The sequence below is a fragment of the Hydra vulgaris genome, chromosome 01 (assembly GCF_038396675.1).
Source record: "Hydra vulgaris chromosome 01, alternate assembly HydraT2T_AEP".
NCBI classification, from domain to species: domain Eukaryota; kingdom Metazoa; phylum Cnidaria; class Hydrozoa; order Anthoathecata; family Hydridae; genus Hydra; species Hydra vulgaris.
In genome coordinates this window covers 39,924,689-39,947,500 of record NC_088920.1, presented here as the reverse complement: position 1 = coordinate 39,947,500, position 22,812 = coordinate 39,924,689, and the positions used below count along the sequence as shown (strand labels likewise).

The 22,812-nt window shown below is 28.3% G+C and overlaps 2 protein-coding genes across 4 annotated transcripts in view; both read right to left on the bottom strand.

The window, feature by feature from the left end:
- LOC100209056 (uncharacterized) overlaps positions 1–22,812 on the bottom strand; it is a 112,919-nt gene that overhangs the window by 8,976 nt on the left and 81,131 nt on the right. For all 3 annotated transcript variants that reach the window (XM_065788150.1, XM_065788152.1, XM_065788151.1), the window contains 3 exons: positions 20,478–20,635; positions 10,017–10,070; positions 879–1,005 (listed from right to left, as the gene is read on the bottom strand). In XM_065788150.1, the coding sequence (XP_065644222.1) occupies positions 879–1,005; positions 10,017–10,070; positions 20,478–20,635 (339 nt within the window). The remainder of the gene's footprint in view (positions 1–878; positions 1,006–10,016; positions 10,071–20,477; positions 20,636–22,812) is intronic.
- Positions 13,101–14,156, bottom strand: LOC136075020 (uncharacterized). Its single transcript, XM_065787227.1, has 2 exons — positions 13,585–14,156; positions 13,101–13,392 (listed from the first exon to the last, which is right to left on the bottom strand). Exons 1-2 carry the CDS (start codon positions 14,154–14,156, stop codon positions 13,101–13,103), a joined length of 864 nt encoding a protein of 287 aa, XP_065643299.1.

Here is a 22,812-nt window from a genome sequence, read left to right as displayed (position 1 = left end):
CAATGCGACGAAGCTGCAATGAAGTGCGTCTGAAGAGAGTGCTTCTGAAGAGTGTAGTAGATTCCAGAGGAGGGTATATTAAACAACATTGAACTTTTTATGTAGATTAATGTTTTTTTTTTTTCTGGGATCAAATTTTCAGTGATGTAATACAAATGGTTTTTAACACATTCAAATTTATGTATAAACTTATATTCTAACTTTTATTAGCTTACAGTTAATTTATAAATTTATGTTATAACTTTTTATTTTTAGCTTACAGCTAATTATTAAATTTATGTTATAATTTTTTTAATCATTATTTTTTCAAATTTTGCCTGATTTATTTTTCCTAATACAATTTATAAAAAATGGCATAAAAATATATAACCAATAACCATAAAATAAAAACAAATCAGTGTAGTAGTTACTTTTGATGTAATAACCAAAGCATTGTTTTTCAGAATAATGTAAAAATGGGAACCAGGTTCTGTTTTTTAACTTTCATTGGCCATGTCCAACAAAACAAAATAAATTACCGACAAAGAGACCAGTAATAAAAAGTTCTTATTTTAAGCCTTGACATTAAAAATAAAAAAAATTAATAGTGTCATATTCACTACAAAGTTTTAAACTTGTGCTTGCCAAATTTTTCATGACATAAGCCTGGTTAAATCCTCAGTTTGAATATGTGCACTATACTTTTAATTCTACACATATAGAAATTACGGTAAAGAAGACATATTTGTCTCTAGTTCCTAATTTTATTTTACTAGATTTAACAAGTTTAACTTTAGAAAATTTTCTTATCAACAAAAATAAATTGCAAGCTATGAGTTAAGTGTTCAAACAATAGGTGAACTTTATCTCTGTTATTACATTTTTGAAACAAAAATTACCATGTATAAACTGCATTTTCAAATACTGAGCAATCTTTAGTGATTTGTTTTCCTTTCTCTAGGCTTATATCAAGAGATGAAAGTGCAGTGGAATTTCTTTGATACAACATTAGTTTTTTGATTACATCTAAAAAAAAAAAGTTCAAATATAATTGACCTGACTTTTTTAAATTGATAGTAATTTATTAATCTAATTTTTCTGTTTTCAAATTATTTTTTTGAATTTTGTATTAATACTATATTCCAACAAAAAGAACAAAAAGAAACAATGACAACAAAGGTAGATTCTTAAAAATTTTTCTCAATTTATCTTATAAATATTGCTAATAAATAATGCCATTATCATATCCATGCCAAAAGTAATAAAAAGTGATTATAAAAATATTTGACATAATGCCTTTCTTAAACTCACTGATTATAACAGGGCATTAGCCTGGAAAATATTTTACGCAGCTTTTTTGCAATATTGGGAACTGAGGTTGCGTCAGCGGGCACCGATTTTATCAAATATCTAATTTCGATATGTTTAATAATGTTCGCAACTAGAGCAAAAGACTAGCCACTATTTGGAACACATCAGGCCGTCAAATTCTAAGTGAAAATGCAAAAAAGATTATTTTAGAGTAAGTATTAAGCAAGTAATTATCAAAAGGACAAAAGTCCAGTTAGAAAGCTTATAATTTAGTGGTAAGAATGGGCAGGACTGATTTCCGTATGTTTTTAATGATTAAGATTTTTCTTGTATAACTTCGTATCTGAACCCCAAAAGAACCCAGTTACTTTAAGGAACACATACAGCTGTAAAAATGTGAGTGAGAAAGAAGCTACAATTTTATTGGAGTTAGTGTTAGTTATACAATGATCAAAAAAGTTAGACAGGTGCCCAGTATAGAAGCATTCAGTGAAGTGGGGGAAAATCTAGTCACTGATTATTTATATCTCTTATGCTCTATGAAATGTATACCATTTTAGCGCAGATATCAAATTTATATATAGTTTATACCTAAATTTTGTTTATACTGCTTTATTGAAAATATTCACTCAATAGTTTATTAAGAAATTATAATTAGTTTATATTATATTTGTTTATATTATGGTAGTAAAACTCTCTCAGTTTATATTAAATCATAATATATATCTTTCAGGGGAAACATTTGTTTATATTTAGTTTATAATTAATCATAATTCATACTGTATAAATGGAGCTATTCGATTTATGACCTATGCCGTTTTAGTGGAGTAATTTGTTTTCTAAACATGTAAACCATTTTAGTAGAATTTTTCGTTTTATACTTTAGTTTATATTTAAATGTACCCTTTATTATTATATACAATCTAAATTTATTTTAAATTATATTATTTAATTTATTCATATTTAATTTATACTCTTTAAATGGAAATATTTGTTTTAAACTTGTTATTGTTTTATCGCTTTTTACTTTGTTTAATTTTGATAATAATTGGGGAAATGTTCATTTTATATTTATGTCTAAATCTTTTAAGTAATGTCTTTGACCGGAAATATTCGTTTTATACTTAGTAATATTTAATTATATTTTAAAACGGCATTAAGACGTGTAGTATTCAAAAATGTATAACGTAGCATTGGAGTTATTTGTTTTTTACATAGTTTATATGTTATAATTTTATATACCTTTAATCTAAGAATATTGTTTTATACTAAGTTAATTTTTAATCACAATTTATTCCGTTAAAGTGAGGTTATTTGTTTAATATTTAGTTTTCATTTAACTCAGACTTTATACTGTTTAAAATCTAGTTTATGTACAGTTACAACTTATATCGCTTTCTTGGAGTAATACGCATTATACTTTGTTTATACAAATTCACTATTGATATCGTTATAGTGAAATAATTTGTTTTTAAAACTGTATACTCTCTAAGCGTAAGTTAATAGTGTTATACTTAGTTTATATATAAATATAATTTATACCATTTTCATTGAGTAATTCGTATTATGATTACTTAATACTTAGTTAAAATAAAGTTGTAATTTATACTGTTATTGCGTAGCTATTCATTTAAAAATGTATACCATTTTAACAGTGTTGTTTATATTTTTAAAAATGTATACCAATTTAATGGACTTTTATGTTTTATGCTTAGTTAACATTTAATTATAATTAATACCCTAGCACTTAAAATATTCGTATAACACTTAGTTTATATTAAATAAGAATAAATGCTGTTAACATGGAGTTATTTGTTTTATACTAATGCAGATATAATTATAACTTAACCGTTTAGTTGATCGTTTTAGTAAATTAGTAAATTTACAAAAACCAAAACAACTGTTAATAATTACCATCGTTGTGGTTATCACAATGTGATAAACCAATTAACACAATATAACAAAATAGCTTAATTTATTAAGCATAAAGCACTACAATAAAGCAGATTCACCACAAAAAACATCAAAAACACACATTAATTATAATAGGGGAGTGTGCGCATATTTACTTAAAGAAAGAGTATAAAAATATATCAGCGTTAAATAAAATTGAAAATTATGTAGTATAATATAAGATTCTCGTCAGGAAATGGATATAGTATTGACCTTTATAAGGATTTAATACTCTGGTATATGACGTTTCAAATGTTTTAATGCTCATTCCTAGAAACCCCCGTCACGATATCATGCTCAAAACAAGCAAGTACCCACTTTAAAAGGTTATTTTCTAACCAAATAAGTTCAAAAAATGTTAATTTGTCAAAGAAAAATTAATTTTTCTCTAAATAAGAATATGCAAAATTTGAATACACAAGCAAGCACAAATTTTGTAGATACATACAAATTGAAAATAAAATAACAAATATTGTTTTGTTAATAATATTTAGTTGTGGTTGGCACTCTTGTGTTATTATAATTATTTATAAGGAAACTGGGAAATACATTTTAAATTTCTGGTTTCTTAGGATTAAAAAAGATGTTGGGAATTGATATCCTCTAATAGCCGGTTTTTGTCAGGCAGAGCTTAATAGCGGCCTTCTTAAAAATTGTTATTTTTTTAATATGTTGTTGCTATTTTCACTGGAAGATGAATTCAAAAATATTTCACAAAAAGTATTTGTTTGTTCTCTAAGTACCAGGCTTCAATTTGGTTCAATTACCCAAATGGTGTAAAAGGCATTTTCAAACTTAAAATTAGAACAAAATTTAAATATCCCATAGTTACCTTATTTCATTACTATATATTAACAAGTTGAGACCTTAAAAATCATTAAAATACTTTTAAAATTGTAATTGGTAATCAGTAAATTATAAAAATTGCATAAAATTGGTTGATCAAAGAACTGTCCAGACTATCTATATCTTATAACTATGCTGTTTCTAAACACAGAGAGTTTTGTTGATGAAATTCGAAATATATAAAAGAGCTTTAGTAAAACAACAGCTTTTTTACCAAAATAATATTTTCCTTGACAGGAGTTACGAGGGAAATATTTTTGGAATATTTTTACCCACAAGTTTCATTTGCCATAATATTTTGTAAACTATCCTCATTTGATTTCATTATGAAGATATAAAAGTTTTGAGTTCATACCATTCTTTGAAGTTAACCATTTCCAATACAAAAAATCCAAAATCTATTTGTTAAATCTCGCTCGGACAAAATTAAAAGATTTTTAAAACACCTCTATATCTACTCATAAGGTCTATATAATGCTTTCACAGAAAGAATTTTTGGTCCTTTCAAAAAAAATTTTTAATTATATGTTAGTTTACATCCCCAAGGCCATGAAGGCCACTACAGTGGAGGAAGCTACTTAAGTTGTCATTACAACCCTCTCTATACTCTATAACTCTAAAACATGAACCTTGACAAACAAAACCAATGCGCCGAGAAACAAATGAGGTTGATCATGAATTTTTTTTTGGGTGTGTAACCTAAAAACTTGATAAACTATTTTTATTCTTTTTATAGAAAAACTAAAATAAAGAGAGAAGAGGAAAAGTAGATCAGGTAATTCTTTCTCAGTTTGTTTGAGTTATAGATAATGTATTAAACCAAAATGGAATAGTCATTGGTGATTGCAGTGCATTCCTGAGTAAGGGGATCACCATTATCCACTACTTAATTTTGATTGGTTATCATGGCACCAACATTTTTTTACCTCTTGTACCCATATATTTTTACGCTTTGGTAGCTTTTTATTATATATTTGTTTAATTCACGATATTTAAATATTTTGCTGATAGACAGGGAGTTGTCAGTTTCCTATTTTTTACTGTTTAGTACATTAATTATAGGGCATTTATAAACATTCTTTTATGATTACATATCGACACTATAGCGTGGTGGTTAGTGCGCTGCGTCATAATCTGCAGATTCAGAGTTCAAACATTGCAGAACACGTATATTTTGTTTTTAATTTTTATATTGCTCGAACCATTATTTATTACCATTTTTTTATTTACTTATTTTATTTTATCATTTCGTATTGTATGATATTTTTAGTAATGATAGCCACTAATACACCAAGGGATTTATACATATTTGTTTACTCATAGACCAGTGTTTTATCATTTGCTTAGGATGACTAGAGCGTCAGTTATTAGCTTCTGTAGTCCTAAAGTTTTATTCCTCTTAGAAAATAGTCTTTACATTCATCCATGATTCTTACCCAATGACATCATCTAATATCTACTTCTATATTCACATCTCCCAGGTCTACATAACTGGATGGCTCCGCTGGTCACTTTTTGCAATCATTATGTCGCATAAAGAAACTAAAAACAGTGGTAACAGTAACAATGGAAGTTACAGCATCAACAACAGAAAGAGATAAATTGATTTGTAGTGCTAATATGTTATGTCTTTACTAGGGCTTGTAAATTTACAGACTTTACCGGTTTCATTTACCAGTAATTCAGTAAACAAAAATTGAAATAACAATATATCGGTAAAATACCAGTAAATATATTAATATCTATAGTTCAATACAAATATAATGATGTAGTACCATTTTTATTAAAAAGTATTTTTCAAAAAGTAACTTTGTAACAATCCTAAATTATCTAATGTCATACTTACATACAAAAAAAAAATCCGGAATTTTTTTCCTTCATATTTGTCATAATTTCACTTCAAAGTAATGGCTTTCCCATTTTTTTTTGGAAACTTTTTTTCTTTTTTGTATTGGTAATGACTTAAAAAGTTTAAAAACATATATATTGCAAAAATATTTATTTAAACTTGTATTTATGAAAGACTTTTTGGATATCCATAAAAACTAAAAGTTGAAAAAAATATCCGGAATTCAAGATATATCCGGAAAAAAAATAATCCCTGTGTCTCCTAACCGAGATCTAATTTTAGTAAAAAATAGTCCAGCTCCCAAAAATGCTGTTTTTAAGATTCAACACTTGTTGAACCTGAAAGAAAGTTTTTACACTTGTTGAACCTGAAAGAGTATGCAAGAGTATTTTTACTTTCTTCTAAATACTTTCTTCTTCTTGATTCTTCTTTTTTTGTTTATTAATAAAAAGATAAAGTTTTTCATTCATAGAAAAATCAGGTTTAAAAAATTTGGTTTAACAGTAATAAGGTTATTATTTAAATCTCAATCCGATTTTTCATTTAAGTGTCCCAGATTCTGCATTAGATGTTTTTTACAATGTCAACAATACTTTTAACAATTGCGACTTTACTGCTGATATTAAAAATACCATAATTGTCTTTGATATAAAAAAACCACATTAGGGTCTGTTATATAGTGTAAAACGTCTAAAAACATTGTTCTTCTCTTTTTGATACAACTTATTAATTCTTTTTTTAAAACAATACTTAACAAAGTGTTTTGGTTATCTAGCATAAACTTTAACGCAATCCTTAAAAAAGTGTTTTGATCATCTAGAATAAATTTTAATAATAGATCGGCTACATATAAATTAACCTTCTCAGTGTAGAGTGTTTTAACAGGCTAATTTAATAGATTGCAAGCTTGATATTATCTTTGAAAGTAATTTTACTTCGCTTTCATTAAAATCAGACTTTTTAGAACAGCATTTTTAAGTTTTAAAAATCTTACCAGCATGGTTAATAAACTACTCCGCCTAGTTTTATAACCTAAAATTAGAGAAAGTTCTTTTCAGACAGTTTCTTGAACATATTTTTGTTGTAGTTTATGCTGTAGTTTTTTTGCTGTAGTTTGGTTGATGGTTTTCTTCTTGGTTAGTGATTTTCTGAATATCCTTACAAATTTTCGTAATTAAAGAACTTACTTGTGCGTTTTGTAGAATAAGATGGGTAGTCTTAGTCGCTTCAAGGTCTACTTCAAAGTTTTCAAGTTCAATTTCCAAATAATCAGAATCAGAATCAACATTAGGCAATCACATTTTTATTATCACATCACATCACATTATTAATTAATTGCATTAGCATCACATTAGAATTACATTAGCATCACATTTGTTAACATTTTGTACATCATTTTGTTCTAATATTTTAAAATACTTTTATTATTGCCAATTGTAGGCGATGTACAATACATAACTGATGGTTTTTATTAAGTAACTTTACTATTCTCTTATTAACAGGAACTTGGTCTGATGTTATGCAGACAGTATTTGACAAAGCTATATTAAACTCGTTTAGCTTCTTTTCAATTAGTTCTGTGCATACCTCAGCAGGTGCAGATCCATAAATACGACTCAATCCAAGATTCCAAAAACTGCCTTCATTTCCATGAATAATAATATTTATATACTGGTCGTTTTTACAGGATGCCCATTCATCTGTGGTAAGGCCAAACGCTTTTTATTTAGCTTATTCTGTAAAATTTCATTTACAACTACTTTCCTTATTTTATCAGCATTATCAATTACTTTGATATTTGATATAATTAATTTTTTTTTAATGGTTTTTAATTTAATTTTTTTAAATTACAGAAACAGCGTAAAATTACTGCGTAAAGAATTCTATCCCTGAACCATATCTCGCTAACCAAGCCATACTTCAAACTACCTATGATAGATTTAACATCTATACATAGATTTACATTATCTTCTGGCTCTAAAAGCATGGGCAATTTTGGTATCTCTAACAATATATTAGTTTTTGCTTTCAATCTTTAAATCTTCATATTTAAAGAAGATTTAACCAAAATTAATTGAATGAAATCTTTTGCAATTCTTGAAAATACAGCTTCATCGCTTTTTTTGAAAAAAGAAATTTTTTGATGCAAAGAAAGTAATTGTAATGTTGTTCGATACAAGTCAAGCCTCAATCTACTACACATATTTCACCATCTTGAGCAGTTGCTTTATTAAACATTATTCATTTTTTTCATCTTATTTACAAGAACATCTTTCTTAAGAACAAATGCCCGTTTTTTATTGCAAGAAGCCAATGTAAAAAAGTCCAGCCTGATGTCGGGCTCTGTTATTCTCAGTTTACTAAACCTTGTATCTTATCTTAGATGTTAGGTTCTAGAGACTTTTGGTTAGACTTCAACAGCGTCATTAACTAAAGTCTAACATTTAATCTCTAATTTATGGGTCTAATCTTTTTACTTCTCCACAAAAAAAAGCAGAGTTATTTGCAAAGAAATCTTACTCTAATTTGACTCTTGAATATAATGTCCATACTCTTCCTGACTGTTAAACAGATTAACTCATTGTTAAACATCCAAACCACTCTGGCTTCCAATGCTAAAATTATTTCTTAATCACTTCTACAGTTTGTGCTCCAGAATAGATTTACATCATAGTCTTAAAAAAAAGCTCTACAGAACTCTCTTCAATTTTTGATAAACTTTTAAAAAGTGCTAAGTAAGTGGATCCAATTTTTCAAAAATTCCAGAAAACACTTTGACCTCTCCAACTATCCTGCAATTAGTTTTCACTCTACACTATTTTTAGTTTCTTTATATAAAAGTTTTGAGGTTATAAAACTATTTCTTCCTAACTGCAGTAGTAAAGTTATTCATGAAGGTCTACCCACTTCTTTATTTCAAGTTACTTTAAGAGTACCACAAGGTTCCATCTTTGCTCCTGTATTGCTTCTTATCTACAATAACAATCTTTATGAAATCTAATGTGGCTCTATTAGCTGACAACTCAAATTTATACTTTTGTCTTGACAAAAGTATAATTTGACAAATCTTCACTTTTTAATTGCTTAGAACAAGCAACTGATTTTAAATCTGATTTCTCTTCAGTAACAGCTTATGGCTTGCAGTGGTTTATGGATTTAAATACTGGACTTAAAATCCACAATTTTTGTTAGACAATATAACTCATTTATTTACTGCAAAAAAATATTGCAATATTGTTGGCATTCCTATATTGACGAATAACAACCCTTTTACTCTGAGACAAAGTCTAAAAGGACATTAAATAAGTAAATGTAGTTAGACCTGCTTTATCTGCCATTATTGTAAGGTTGCATTTCTTTCTTTTTTCTACAAATACTATCATAGTCAATGCTCAAACGAGTTATCATCTCTATTACAATAAAACAAAACTTATTCTTACTTGGCTTCTAATTCAACAATTTGCATCCTTTTAATGTATCTGCTTCTTCATGCTACAAACATTTTATTAATCCAGTTTTTTTCCTTGCACATCAAAAAAGCCTCATAACTCTTCCCCATCTTCAAGTCTTCAGTTATAGCTTTCCTAGTATTTTAACTTATTCTCTATTTTAAAGTAACTCCATAACTTTATAATGGTTGCTTGCAATCTTGTTGGAAGTAAATTAGAATTTAAAAATTTATAAATGTATGCCAGTATTCAATAAATAGTAAATGTAAGCATAAAACTATAATATATAAAGTATTATAAACTTTTTTCTAGCTCCGGCTACCAACCCATTCTAAATCTTATAATTTTGCCAGGGCTGGGTTTGCAAAAAGTCTCATTTTTAACCGGGGCTGGGGCCTTGGTCACATACTATTTGTAATAAAGTCTTCTTAATCATTAAACCTTCATTTGTGACAAAATGTTTATGTGTTAAAAACATAATATTACATTAAAAAATTTAAAAATCTTAAAAACATTAAACTTAATCATTATTACATTTGTTACTAATATCTATAACTAACATTGCATTTATGTTTTAAAAAAAAAAAATTAAAAAAAAAACAACAATTAAGTTAACAATATATGCTTACCATTAAAGTCTTTGAATAAATCCTTTAATAAAAAAATGTCCATTGGATACAACTCTATATATATAAATTAAACCTTATTAGCATAAAATTACAATAGCAATTACATATGAAATGCATTTCTTATAGCATATTTTTTATAAGAACAAATTGAGAGGTTTTTAAATCTGTTATATATTTATTAAAATCTATTTATAAATAATATAACTGTAAAATTTATTTATAGTTTAAAAACATTAAATTAATCTCTCTTTTATTAAAATCTTTTTCTAGAACTGTTCAAGACCTTTTTTTCAAGTTAATGAAATAATTCTATCCTATTTTGTAAACGATTGTTTGAAATTGTATCAAAATAAGCTGTTAATACTTTTAGAAGCTAATAATAAGCTCATTTGAAATATAAGTTGCACTATATTTTTGACAATATTCATATGTTTTAGATTATTTTTGTTTATTGTTATTTATGTATTGAATTGACTAATTTTATTAGTTTTAAATATAAATTTTTAAAACTTGTTATTATTCAATATAGTAGTTTATTTTTCTTTAAATAAGTTAATAAACTTGATTTAAAATCTTTAAAACTATTTTTTAAGATTTCAAATCTTTAGTATATCAAGCTTTAATATACTATATTACTATAACAAGTAATATAGTATATCAAGCTTTGCTAAATGTTAGAATAAAGCTCAAAATTTTTTTTATATTAATTATAAATATTATTTATATTATAATTATATTAATTATATTATATTATTTATATTAAATAGAGATAAATATTGCTTATTAGCAATGATTTAATTATAGATAAATATTGCTTATTAGCAATAGTTGCTTAAGAATATTTTATATATTTCTGAATATTTTTTTTCATAAACAAAGTGGTTATAATTATTTTTTATTTTTTGACTTGAAATTGTTGAGAAAGATTGTCAAACATTGTTTGTTTAGAATAATGATATATGTGTATTAGGGTGCCCCAAAAAAAAAAAAAAGCTCTCTACTGATTCCCATTCTATGTGACCTAAACAAGCACTAAAAAAAATTTGACGGTTTTATTTTGACAGGAAGTGCTAGATGTAAAATCTGAGTTTTACTGTTTTAATGTTAAGCTAGCTTAACATTAATAGAAAACACATTTTAGAAAATTAAAACAAAACAATTAGATGCGTATAAATCATTTCCAATTGTTTTCTACTATTTAACTTGATAGATTATATTTATAAATATGAAAATACAAAAAAAAAATACATGAAAACTAATATTTATTAGCAAATTTAAGATTTTATTGCGGTGAAACATTTCTCAAAAAATACAACTTTTTGAACAGTTCCCAAGCTCCTTTTTAGTCATAGTCTTAGTCAAGTTTTTTCTAGACTTTTTAACTACAAAAAGTACATTTTGAAGGTGATCTTCATCTCTAGTAGCTGAAAGAAAATCTTTAATGAGCTTAATGTTTCTTTCTGCACCATCATTTACAACAGATATGTTTTTGATCCATGCAATAAAATCTAGCAACTGAGGATGGTTAAAAACATCTATAGTATTAAGACTATTATTAAGCCATTCTTTTATACTTGCTCTTGATTTTTTTAAATGTTTGAAGAGAAGGTAGCTTTGCTTGGAAATCAACTCAGGTAGCTCTGTGGTCTCTCCAATTTGTACATTTGATGGTTTACAACGCTGAAATTCATTTGGCTCTTCAACTCAATCAGAGCTAACAGCATTCTTAGTTTTGTTTCAGAAGGAACTTCTTTATCCCCAAAGGACAAAATACAGAGTTGCGGAGTTAAGTACCACGTACGGCATCCCATGCTGAGAAGCAAAGCATTTCCAATATTCTTACTAACTTTTCTCAATGCATAGGCTGTCTGGATAGCTTTCAAATCATTGTAGGGATCCAGAAATCCTAAAAAACTTTTTAAAAACCATGGAACATAGCAAATTGCAATGAACAAACTTGCATCCTTCAACTGCAGCACTTCTTTTTCTGTCAAAATATTACTGATATCTTTAGTCATATAAAGAGTCAGGATGTAGATCGCATCTGCTAAAAACCTTGCCTCATGGCAGGCGCCAGGTTGATGGAACTTAAAATCTTGTACTTCCACTCCAAGAAAGAAGGAGGCAAGCTTACAAACTGTACCATAATTATTTCTTGAAAACACTATATCAGTAGTTGCATTAGTCAAAAATGTCTAAGCTTCCTCTGCAACAGTGCGAAGAACAGAGCCAATCTTCAGATCATCTCTTTGCCAGTCCAATTTACATAAATTTTTCAATTCATTCACTTTCTCGCAGATTTCAGGCCACTTGATCTTTAGCTTGACATAAAGAGCTCTTCTTGGACCTTTAGTTTTCTCACCAGTAAGGGCAGCCATATAGTGAGATACATGTACTTCATATATGTGTCTTCTACACATCCACAAAATTGGTAATTTCAAAATATCTGTAAGAATTTGGACTGCTCCATTTACTCCGCCTGTATTGCTTGCAGTTGTATCACAGCATATACCAATGATCTGCTCTGTACATCCGTAATATTCTAAAAGATTGTGCACTTGTTCTGCTTGGTCAACTCCCTTTGAAGAGGGACATTGAACAACACCTAAAATCGTATCGTCATCCGGGGAACTCACTGAGACTGCAAGTCGCTCAATTTTTTGGATAATGTTAAGCCCAATGGTAATTTGTTCCAACAGTTTGGTATCAAAATGAAAAATAAGCCGTCGGCCTTTAAGATGATTAGATATTGAAATCCACTCCGAGTCTCCTTCAAGTTCTACATATTTGAACTTTTTTCTATGAAGTGTGCTTCTTGAAAGCGGTATATCATTAATTTCTATACCTCCAGCTTTAAATACTTCACTTAAAATTGCCAGATAGGTCGTACACCAACATTGAACCTTGTTGCTGGAACAGCAGTACATTCAATGAGCTTTTCAACATTCACTGCTAGATTTATCGTACCTCCAAAATTGTACCTAGGTATCATTTTATAATATTTTTCTACCTATTTATAATTATATACTTTTCAATAAAACAGCTTTAGCTTGTGAAAATTACAACTATGTTATTAAAATAATACTATACCTTCGTTTTCCGACCGTTACCCAGGAAATCATCTTCCTCGCTGATTTCACAGTCCTCGTTTGACTTTTCTTCCTCACTGCTGAATTGAATCTCTTCTGTCATGGAGTCATGTGACAACAAAACATCATTGATATCTTTTAAGTTTTTCTGTCTCTCTAATTCTTTCTCTCTCAACTTATCTAGCTTGTTCTTTCTCCTGTTTGCATCCAGTACTCTTCTACTGTAGTCTTCATCGACTTTTGTTTCCATATATCCTTTCCTATGTAACTTCTGGTCTTCATAAAAACTAAGAAATATTTAAATCTATTAAGCCATTTATAAATAAATTAATAATTGTTCAAGTTTTTCTTGGAAGATGACCAAACCATGTAAAGAGTTAAACGTAAATATTTTAAAGGAAATAATATGCTATTACTTAAGTTACTTTTAATTGGAAAAAAAATCTCACTACTAAAAAAGTGTTATTTAATGAACTTACTTTATATCTTCCAGCTTGGCATCATCTGTTCTCAATCTATCAGCAAGAATATCTTTTTTAAAATTCTTAGTCGAGATGTCAAAAAGCTGATAGGATTCTGTGAGAAAATCTTTCTTTAACTTTGATTGCTTATCAAGACTGCTGTTCCAGTTTAGAGAAGACAATTTAATTAATTTCTTGTATTTTAAATTAAGTTTAATGATTTTAGTCTTTATATTGTACCCACAAATCACAAATTTCTTGCCAAACCCAGCATTATCCCAAATTTTTTTAATCCTAGATACCAAGCAAGAACTATCAGGATCTGTACAAACACCATTTTCACAAACAAGATCCTTGGATTTCGATTTCAATTTGCAACCAACATTAGTAGAAGTGGGTTTGTATTTAACTTGTGACTCGCGAAGGATAAATTGATAGTATCTAAGAATATCACCATTAGATGGAAGCTGTCTCTGAGGTAACTCCCTCAGTGGGTACTTCAATAGGTAAATATACCCCAACCTTTCTGTATTTTTCCGTTTTATCTTATTCTGTCCTATCATCTTCTTTTTTTTAGCTGTTCTACCCATTTTTATATGAATTTCGAAATAATCAGTTTTTTAACTAAATTTATACTAAATGTTACACCTGCATCAAAAATCTATGAAGTCGTTATTCCCTCTCGTATAATATTTTATCTAAGTTTACCGTTACGGCTTTTATAACCGTTTACACGAGAATTTCTTCGGGCACAAATTAGAATTCCTTCGTGCACAAATAATTCCATTTAGAAATTTTTTCCTTCAAAAAAAATTTCTAAATGGAGTTATTTGTGAACCAATCCATGGGGAATTATACGAACTAATAATATTGTCCAGAGGGAAAAATATCAATCTCTAACAATGTTCATAGGGAATGATCCTATTCTTTAATAATATCTTATGGGAATTATTTGTGTACCAATTATTACATCATATTAAAACATATTGAAATACTAGATAGCGCTGTTTTTTAGTAAATACACTTAAGTGTACAAAACCGTAAAACTCAGAATTTACATCTATCACTTCTAGTCATTAAAAAATTAAAAAATTTTTTATTTCAATGAAGCATTTCTTAAGTATAAAATGAAGCTTATACAAAGCTCAGGTGATCTCTCTTTTTTTAATTTGAGGATTAAATACAAGTTGTTTTATAATTGAAATTTGATGGATTTTTCCTTTAGCTGTCAAATTCTGGCAAGTTCCTTTGATAATTTTGTATTGTCAGTGATATACCTTTTTCTATTATTTTCTTGTATACTTGGAATATGTCAGTGATAAAAAAAGAGTTGGTTACTGGTATTAGTTTTTATTCTAGTAGTAAAATTTTTTTCATGTTTTAGTAGACATAAATAAAGAAACTACAAGCTCTGGTAAGATATCTTTTATATTCAATATAATATTTAAGTATTGTTTATTTTTAATTTACAATCAATACAACTTGATATAGGATTTTTTTAACTGTTTCTCCATTCGATAATCATAAATTTTTTTTTTTAACGTGCTTAATTCTTATAACAACTTAATTAAAAATAACTTATTTTGATGAAACATTTCCTGAACTGGAAAGAATTACAACAGCTGGCAAGTTGCCAGCCGTTACCAAGTTTCTCATAAGATATGATTTCTTACTTTTAATACATGGATAACCTAAGATATCATATGGGATATATTCAAAATCAATCTTTATACGTACAAGCTATGGTATTTATTCGAAATCAATGATAACAGTTATCTTTCTTTTTTTTTTTTTCAAAATCTTCGCTTCCAACAAGGCTGCAAGGCAACCACTATTAGAGTTGGAAGGTACCGTAAGAGAAAAGATAAAGTTTGTAGAGCAAGATAACGATTGACAGAAGACTTAAAAGATTGTAAATTATATGAATCAGAAAAGCAAGATAAAGGAAGCGAATTCCAAAGAACTGATATTCGAGGAAAAAATCTAAACAAATAAGAGTTTTCGAAGCACTTAAGAACAATCACAGAAGAGTTTTCGAAGCACTTTCGAAGAACAATCACAGATTAGACTTAATTAAATGACGAGTAACACGAGAATGAATTTTAGTAGATGGCACAAGAGATGCTAGCTCTTGTGTCATCTACTAAAATTAGTATGTAAACATAGTTGAACCTGCAAAAGCAGGTTCAACTATGTTTACAACACGTTTTTGCAACTTAAAAAAAAAAGGACATCATTGGAGGATCTGCGCCAGACTGATTTAAAATTTATAGAAATGAAAAATAGAATCTGGAGTAATAGAAGGAAGCGTTGAGCATTATAAAGAGATACAACAGATGTTAATGTAAATTAAAAAGAGTATAGGGCCAAGGATAGAACCTTAAGGAACTCCTGAAATTACAGGATATGAAGAAGAGTGCTGTCATTAAGGACAACTTTTTATTCAACAATTGGAAAGGATTCAATAATCTTAAAGATATTACCTGAAACACCGTAAGAAGAAAGCTTATGGAGTAGACCAGCATGCCAAACTTTATCAAAAGCTTTAGAAATATCAAGAGTGATAGCCTTAACCTCTCCACCTCTATCTAATGCACAACAAAACCTATCGGTTATTACTGTTAGCAAATCAGCTGTAGAACAAGAAGATTGAAATCCATATTGATGATCAAAAAGTAAGTCATTAGATTCAAGATGAAAGATTAAGTGTTTGTTAACTAAAGATTCAAAAACCTTGCTTATAATAGGTAGAAGATTAATGGGATGGTTATTATTGATACTGTTAAAGATTCTCGAGAAGTCACATTTAGAGCCTAATTTTTTAGATGAAATATGAGATTTCATGACCTGAGAATAGTGTGGTTTGGCATTAGAAAAAACCTTTTTACAGTAGTTATTAGCAATAGTAAACAGATGTCTTTTTTCTGGAGAATTATTTTGCTGATAGATATGGAAGTAATGGTTTCGATTAGAAATTGCAGCAGCACAATGTTAGGTAAACCAAGGAAAAGAGCTTGATTTAGAATTGTCGAGAGGGAATTAAAGACTCTATGCCATCCTGAATACAAGAAGTTATATAAGAAGTACATTTATCAGCAGGAAGACAAAAGAGGGCCATCACAAAGAAAATCACAGAAAGAGTCCCAGTCAGCTTTAAATTAGTTGTAAGAGGTATGATGATAGGGGGATTCTGATGATGAAGAAGAATGAGATAAAAGTTTTAGAGAGATCAAACCATGATCAGAAGCACCTAAGGGTGAAGGTGGAGAAACTGAGCACTGACTAGGATCAGAAACAACACATAAGTTGAGTAGAGAAGGGAATCAATTCAAGTTACCTGGAAAACAAATTGAAAAGTTGATTCTACAGGCGTTAAGGCCCACCTTAATGCCTGTAGAATCACTGATACCACACTGAATGGCTAAGCCTTCCAGTGTGATGAACATTAAAGTCACCAACAACAACAATATTGGCTGATGGATAAAGAGAAAGTGCTTGGTCAATTTAATCAGAAATAACATCGAAAAGAGTGCAGTCTTGAGATAAAAAAGAGTGATATTGAACATAGAGAAAAGTGATAAAGTGAAGTGGTGCTAAACGAAAGCACATAAAAGACTAATCTGTGGATTCAAAACTAGTTTTCTGACAAATGGGTGAATTCTTACGAATGTAAATGCCCGGGCTGAGCATGTAACTATTGGAGTCTTTACGAATTAAAGGAAGATAACCATTGGATTTAAGGGATAAGCTTTGCTTATCCCTTAAATTTGAAATTATTTTCAAAGGTAAAATTAATGCAACATATATTTACATATTTAACATTTTGAATTTTTTTTTTTTTAATTCACCTCCTCAAGGCTGTGAAGGCCACTACAGACGAGGAGGCTACTTAATTGTGGTTATATTAAATATGTTTTACATATTGAAAAGCAAAAGGCATTACTGTCTTGTAAGAAATATGCTTTACATACTTTTTTAAACTTTAAGAGTAGACCTTTTGTTTATGTGACACAATAATCATAAAAAGTGACCAACAGAGCTGCCCAGTTACGTAGACCTGGGAGATGTGAATATAGAAGTAGATTGTAGATGATGTCATTGGGTAAGAATCATAAATTAATGTAAAGACTATTTTGTAGGAGGAATAAAACTATAGGACTAATGGGAGAGGGTGAACAATTCAATATGTAGAATGCTATATGAGAATGGACCAACACAGGTCATAGACATGTAATCGATCAAAGGGTGTCTAGCGGACGGAAAAAATAGAGTTAAAAAACAAAGATTGTTTAAATAATAATAATAAGAATGGTATTGAAGACTGTATAGTACAAAACTAAAACAAACTGACTTATCGACGTCAGATAAAATTCCTTAGGATCAAAAAATCTAACAATATGGTAGTTAAATACAAAATGCTAAACGTGCTAAACATTATCTAATTTTGGCTTATTTTAGGGTGTACCGTATGTAAAAAGTATACTGCATTGATTGGTCGTTGTAGTCCTTGTGGTTAGATTGTATTTTAATAAGATATAAAATGCATTTATTGTGATATTTTATTTTTTTACTCTAGATAAAATATGGGTAAATCATTTTGCTTTTCTTTGAGGTTTTTTCATTCTAGTGGACAAGGATCCATATTTAAATATCTCATAGAATTAAGATGTCAAAATAAAACCATCTATGTGAATGGTTCTCAATGTTTCTAGCTAGCCACAGCAGTTGGTACATTCTTTTGCTATATTTTGGGCGGTTTTTTCTAAAGCCGAGAATTAGGAATTTGAATATTAAATATGGAGAGCATTCGTTACCAATGAAAAAAATTGTCAATTTAAATGCTTCAGTGTCGGTTATAGTTATGTTCCAGAATATTATCTGTATGGATAGTGGCCAGGTATTCATAGGGTGGAAGCATATTCCATTTATTTCTTTATAAATGATGTATCGTTCTCTATCAAGACTTGCATTAGATGATGGGTTTTGTACTTATTGAAATATCATTTAATAAAGTAAAAAACATAAACAACATAGGTAGTATATTTTCTATGTAAAATAATTAAAAATACGAAATTATAACATGCGGGTGAGGGCTGAAGTACTGGCTAAATACGGACTGGAGCAAACAGTGGATGTTCAGTTATTATGACTGGCAGTGTATTTAATACGAATAAGCCTATCTCTGAGGGAAAGTATGTTGTGTGTATGAGGGTAGGTGCTGGTGGACACAGTGTGCAGAGTTCTGGATCATTGCGGATAACGAGCCAGTTGTGTAATATCACGTTATTGATTCTTATACCTTGTTCATTGTAAGGTGTGACTATGGGGAAGATGTGGGTGTCATAGGGTTCTTTTTTTTTGTGAATAAGATCTTTCTTTGTGTGTGTTCTTTGTGTGTAGGGCTTTAATAATGTTCCTGTTGATGATATCAAGATGGTACCCCTTAAGAACTAATTAGCGCGCTAATGTACTGAGTTCCTTAGATAGGTGGTGGGAGTCAGATATAAGCCTATTGTATCTCATTGCTTGGCTGTGGATGAGACCTGATGTGATATGATGTGGGTGGTATGAACTGAAATGTATAAGGCTCATTGTGTCAGTGGGTTTAGTGTGCTCTGTATTTTACCTAGATGGTTTTTTAGAGAGTTAAGTTCATAAAGTCAATTGAATTATCTGAGTGGTTAAAAGTGAATTTAATGGTGGGGTGCAGGTTGTTCATAAATGTTGCAATATGTTCGAGATCTTCTATAGAACCTGTGAATATGAAGAAAATGTCATTGATGAATCTCTTGTAGTCTTACTAGGTCATGTGGTGTGTTATTAAAAAGTTATTTGATTACTTCTATACCATCTTTATGGGGTATGTTAGTGTACAGGGAGGTAACTTTGGCAATGACAAAGATGTATTTGTGAGGCAGTAGTGGTTTATTTTGGAGCACGTGGAGAAACTATGTGGAATTTCTGAAATATGAAGGAAGTGCTTCAGCTAGTGGTTGTATGAACTTAGTTACAAAGTACGAGAAGTGGCCTGTGGGACCATCGCAAGAAGATACAATAGGTCAAAGAGGAATTCCAGGTTTGTGTATTTTCAGGAGTCCATTGAACAGGGGAAGGCAACAAAGATTGTTTGGGCGTATATAATTTGCTATCTTCTCATCAAAAACTCCTTTGAATAAGATATAATCAATTGTCGATACAACATTCCGTGCCACTTCTATGGTGGCATTGTATTGTAGGAGTTTATATGTGGTATCATCTGCTAGCATGATGTTAATTTTTTCTTCATAATCTCTCCTGTTTAGAATGTAGATGCTACCACCTTAGTCGACTTGCTTGATCATAATATTGTTATTACTTTTTAGTGATGTGATCGCTGCTTTCATGTTTTTCATTAGGTTGGGGTGTGTTATCTTCATTCTATCATTTAGCACCATGTTCGTTTCACTCTTAATCCTTTCAAAGAAAAGATTTAAATTTGCATTGTTGGATGCAGGAGGGTTCCGAACCGTGTCAAGTTTCCTTTTCATTGGTATCTGTTGGGGTGGTCCTTTATTGTCCGTAAAATGAACTTTAAGTAGCATATTTCTTTTTAATTTTGATATTGCATCTTTGAAAATCCTTTCCGAAACATATTGGTCGTTTTGGATAAATTTTTACTGCTTCTCAAAATTAACTACTTTAACACACACACAAAAAAAATTTTAATACAAAAAAAAAACAACAAAAAATTAACTATTTTAACACACACACACAAAAAAAAAAATAAAACGAAAAAAAATAATTAACTAAATGCATTATTGTTCCTGTATTAAAAATGTTTTGAAAAGCTTTAAATAATGTTTTACACATGTTTTTAAACTTTAAGAGCAGACTTTTTTTAATAAATTTAGACTAATAATATTGCAGTATACCTTTTGTAGTTGACTTTAAAATGTTTTCCAAAATACAATCAGGAGAACAATAGAGGGGCATATTATAGGTTTTAAATATACTTTTTAACAGAACATCGCAAGGCTGCTTGAACTGTGGATTTAATCGATGAATAGAAAGATTCACAACTTTTTTATCACTAAATAAAAATAAGTATAATTAAGTTATAAGTCATAATTTAAGTTATAATTATAAAGTTTAGTTATTTTATCATATTATTAATACATTATTATTAGAAGCAAATTGATTTATTAGTATTATTATTATTATTATTATTTTAACAGTTATATTAATCAACATTTTATTAACATTTTATTTGTAAACTTCCAATAATAAAATGAGAGCGTATTAAAAAATTCTTTTGTTTTAAAAATATTTTTGAAAAAAAAGTCTGCATATATTAGGACTATTTTAAAAAATATTTCATTTTAAAAAAGAATTCTAAAAAATTGAACTAAAATATAAAACTTCATAAATATTAATTTATAATAAATATCAAAAGTTTATAAAAAAGATTATTACTTATACTTTTTATCATGCATTCTTAATGACTTTTTTAATTATGTGAGCTAGGAAAAATTCGGTCACAAACAAAAATTTATTTTTAATGAATTTGTCATACTTTTTTCAACTTTAAATTTTTATATCAAATATCATACTTTTCATATCAACTTATCAAATTTGAATATATTAAAAAGTAAAAATAAAATTTGTAAAATATTCTTTAAAAATGCATTATAAAAAATAACAATTAAAAAACTTTTTTTTTGCTTCTTATGATGTTGCATAATTATCCAATAACATTTTGTAAAACGCTTATTAATTTTAAATAAGTTCTGTTTATGCTTTTTTTGTTTACTTTTTTTTTACATTTTTTTTCACTTACATACATAAAATACTCAACCTGTAACTTTTTTTCAACTTATGTACATAAAATACTCAACCAGTAGTATTTGATACAAATGCATACAAAACACTGCACTCATTTTTACCTGACATTCTTTCAGTTAATGATTATAAAGAAAAAGTTTGTACCTTGTACAAATTTGTATAAGTAACATTAAATAGTGCCAATTTACATCTCCCTTTCCCATCTTTCCTATTTGTATTTCTGATAATGATAGAAAAATTTATCCTTAATATGAATCGCAAATAAACAGTCATAGAATGCTGGTTTAGAAAGTAATTTTAATCTGTAATCCATATCTCTTATTCAAACAACTTATGTATTGATTGTAACACAATTAATTATTTTATAATCATGCTTATTTTATAATTAATTTAAACGCAAAAACAAACATTTTAATTAAACAAATAAAAGTAAACAAAGTCACCATGTATTTTCTACGACCTGTATAGAAACAATCAGGAGACCTGGAATTGCTTCCATTATTTGCTGAAAACAATCTAAATTTTTTTAGATTGTTTTCAGCAAATAATGAAAGCATTTCTAGGCACACACCTTTTTATTATATTAAATCTTTTCGTTTTTATTACATTAAACCTATGTTTTTATTATATTAAATAAATTATTATTGGCACATATGTTTTTATTATATTCAATCTTTTATGAATGCATTTATATAAGGGCTGACCAAATAATGGACAAATTAAATTATTTAAATAAATAATTTTTAGATAATTATTTAAATAATTCAAATAATTCAAATAATATATATGAAATTCAAATAATTCTTATGAGCACAGTTTTTCTGACAACTTAAGCAAACAGATTATTCCTTTGTCAGACGCTTTAATTTCTGAAGTTTTTTGTTGCTTCAGTATTTGTTGGCACTGCTTTCTTGAAAATTTGTATTTCAACTATTGTAAGTATTGTATTATAAGTCAGCTATTGGTTAAATTCGACTATTTAATTTTGGTTGCTCCTAAAAAACATAGATTGCATAATTCGTAGTTGGGCGTTAGGCATATGGTGCTTCGTATATATCTCAATATATATTGAGAGATATACTAAGTTAAATTCCAGCCAATCTTTTTCTACTCTAAGATATTTAAGAATGCCTAGTCTGTTTCAAGAACTCTCTATAACACAATATTTTATTTTATTTATTAAAACAAAAACAATTATACAAAAAAACCTCCAAAAAAATTCAAAAAAAATTGTAATTTTTTGATATTGCAGACATATAATTAAATCCATGATTAACACAAAATAAACACCAAGTACTAAATCCATGATTAACACAAAATAAACACCAAGTACTTCCATAATTCATAGATTACAAATAGACTTAGATAATTAAAAATATAGAAGACATAAGCAAAGTTTTGTTAATTTTTTGTTGTAAAGATAGT

What these genes read in the sequence shown, in the direction of transcription:
- LOC136075020 (XM_065787227.1), bottom strand. Translation starts at nt 14,156, where the DNA reads ATGGGTAGAACAGCTAAAAAAAAGAAGATGATAGGACAGAATAAGATA. An exon ending in GCCAAGCTGGAAGATATAAA is followed by an intron (nt 13,393 to 13,584) that starts GTAAGTTCATTA and finishes AATATTTCTTAG; the next exon opens with TTTTTATGAAGACCAGAAGT.